This window comes from Octopus bimaculoides, chromosome 28, assembly GCF_001194135.2.
Source record: "Octopus bimaculoides isolate UCB-OBI-ISO-001 chromosome 28, ASM119413v2, whole genome shotgun sequence".
Taxonomy (NCBI): domain Eukaryota; kingdom Metazoa; phylum Mollusca; class Cephalopoda; order Octopoda; family Octopodidae; genus Octopus; species Octopus bimaculoides.
The window spans coordinates 14,158,998-14,159,579 of record NC_069008.1 but is presented as its reverse complement, the minus strand read 5'-3'; the positions used below and the strand labels follow the sequence as shown (position 1 = coordinate 14,159,579).

General features: G+C 38.5%; 1 protein-coding gene across 2 annotated transcripts in view; it reads left to right on the top strand.

The window, feature by feature from the left end:
• LOC106868676 (serine/threonine-protein kinase MARK2) overlaps window positions 1–582 on the top strand; it is a 283,095-nt gene that overhangs the window by 166,817 nt on the left and 115,696 nt on the right. The window contains exon 3 of one of the 2 annotated variants that reach the window (XM_052977513.1): window positions 356–385. The exons of the other annotated variant lie outside the window; for it this stretch is intronic. Within the exon in view, the coding sequence (XP_052833473.1) occupies window positions 356–385 (30 nt within the window). The remainder of the gene's footprint in view (window positions 1–355; window positions 386–582) is intronic. 2 annotated transcript variants of the gene reach the window in all.

The window sequence follows — 582 nt, the reverse complement described above, 5'->3', positions numbered from 1 at the left end:
GGTGGTGGATCAGAGCCGACCAGGGGGTTACACAGCGGACATCAACACATGGCTAAAGGCTTAGCCACGCGGAACCGTAACCACTGCTACCACCACCACTACCACTACCACCACCACCACCACCACTACTACTACTACTACTACTACTACTACTACCACTACTAATTCTATTACTACTACTTGCTGTTACTATTACTACTACTACTACTACTACTACTACTACTGCTGCTACTACTACTACTACTACTACTACTACTACTACTACTACTACTACTACTACTACTACTACTGCTGCTGCTGCTGCTAGCGATGGCTGTCATGTTTGACCGTTGCAAATTGTTGTTCTTATTTTCAGGCTGTTCACAAAACGTCATCTGGCCGAAGAGTGAGTCTTCCAATAAATTGTCTAAATCTGCACAACTCACAAGTTCTCTTTATTGAAACCTGCTCTCTTTATTATTATTATTATTATTATTATTATTATTATTATTATTATTATTATTATTGGTATTGAACTTCTTCTTCTTGTTCTTATCTTGTTCTTGCTCTTCTTCTTCTTCTTCTTCTACTTGTTCTTATCTT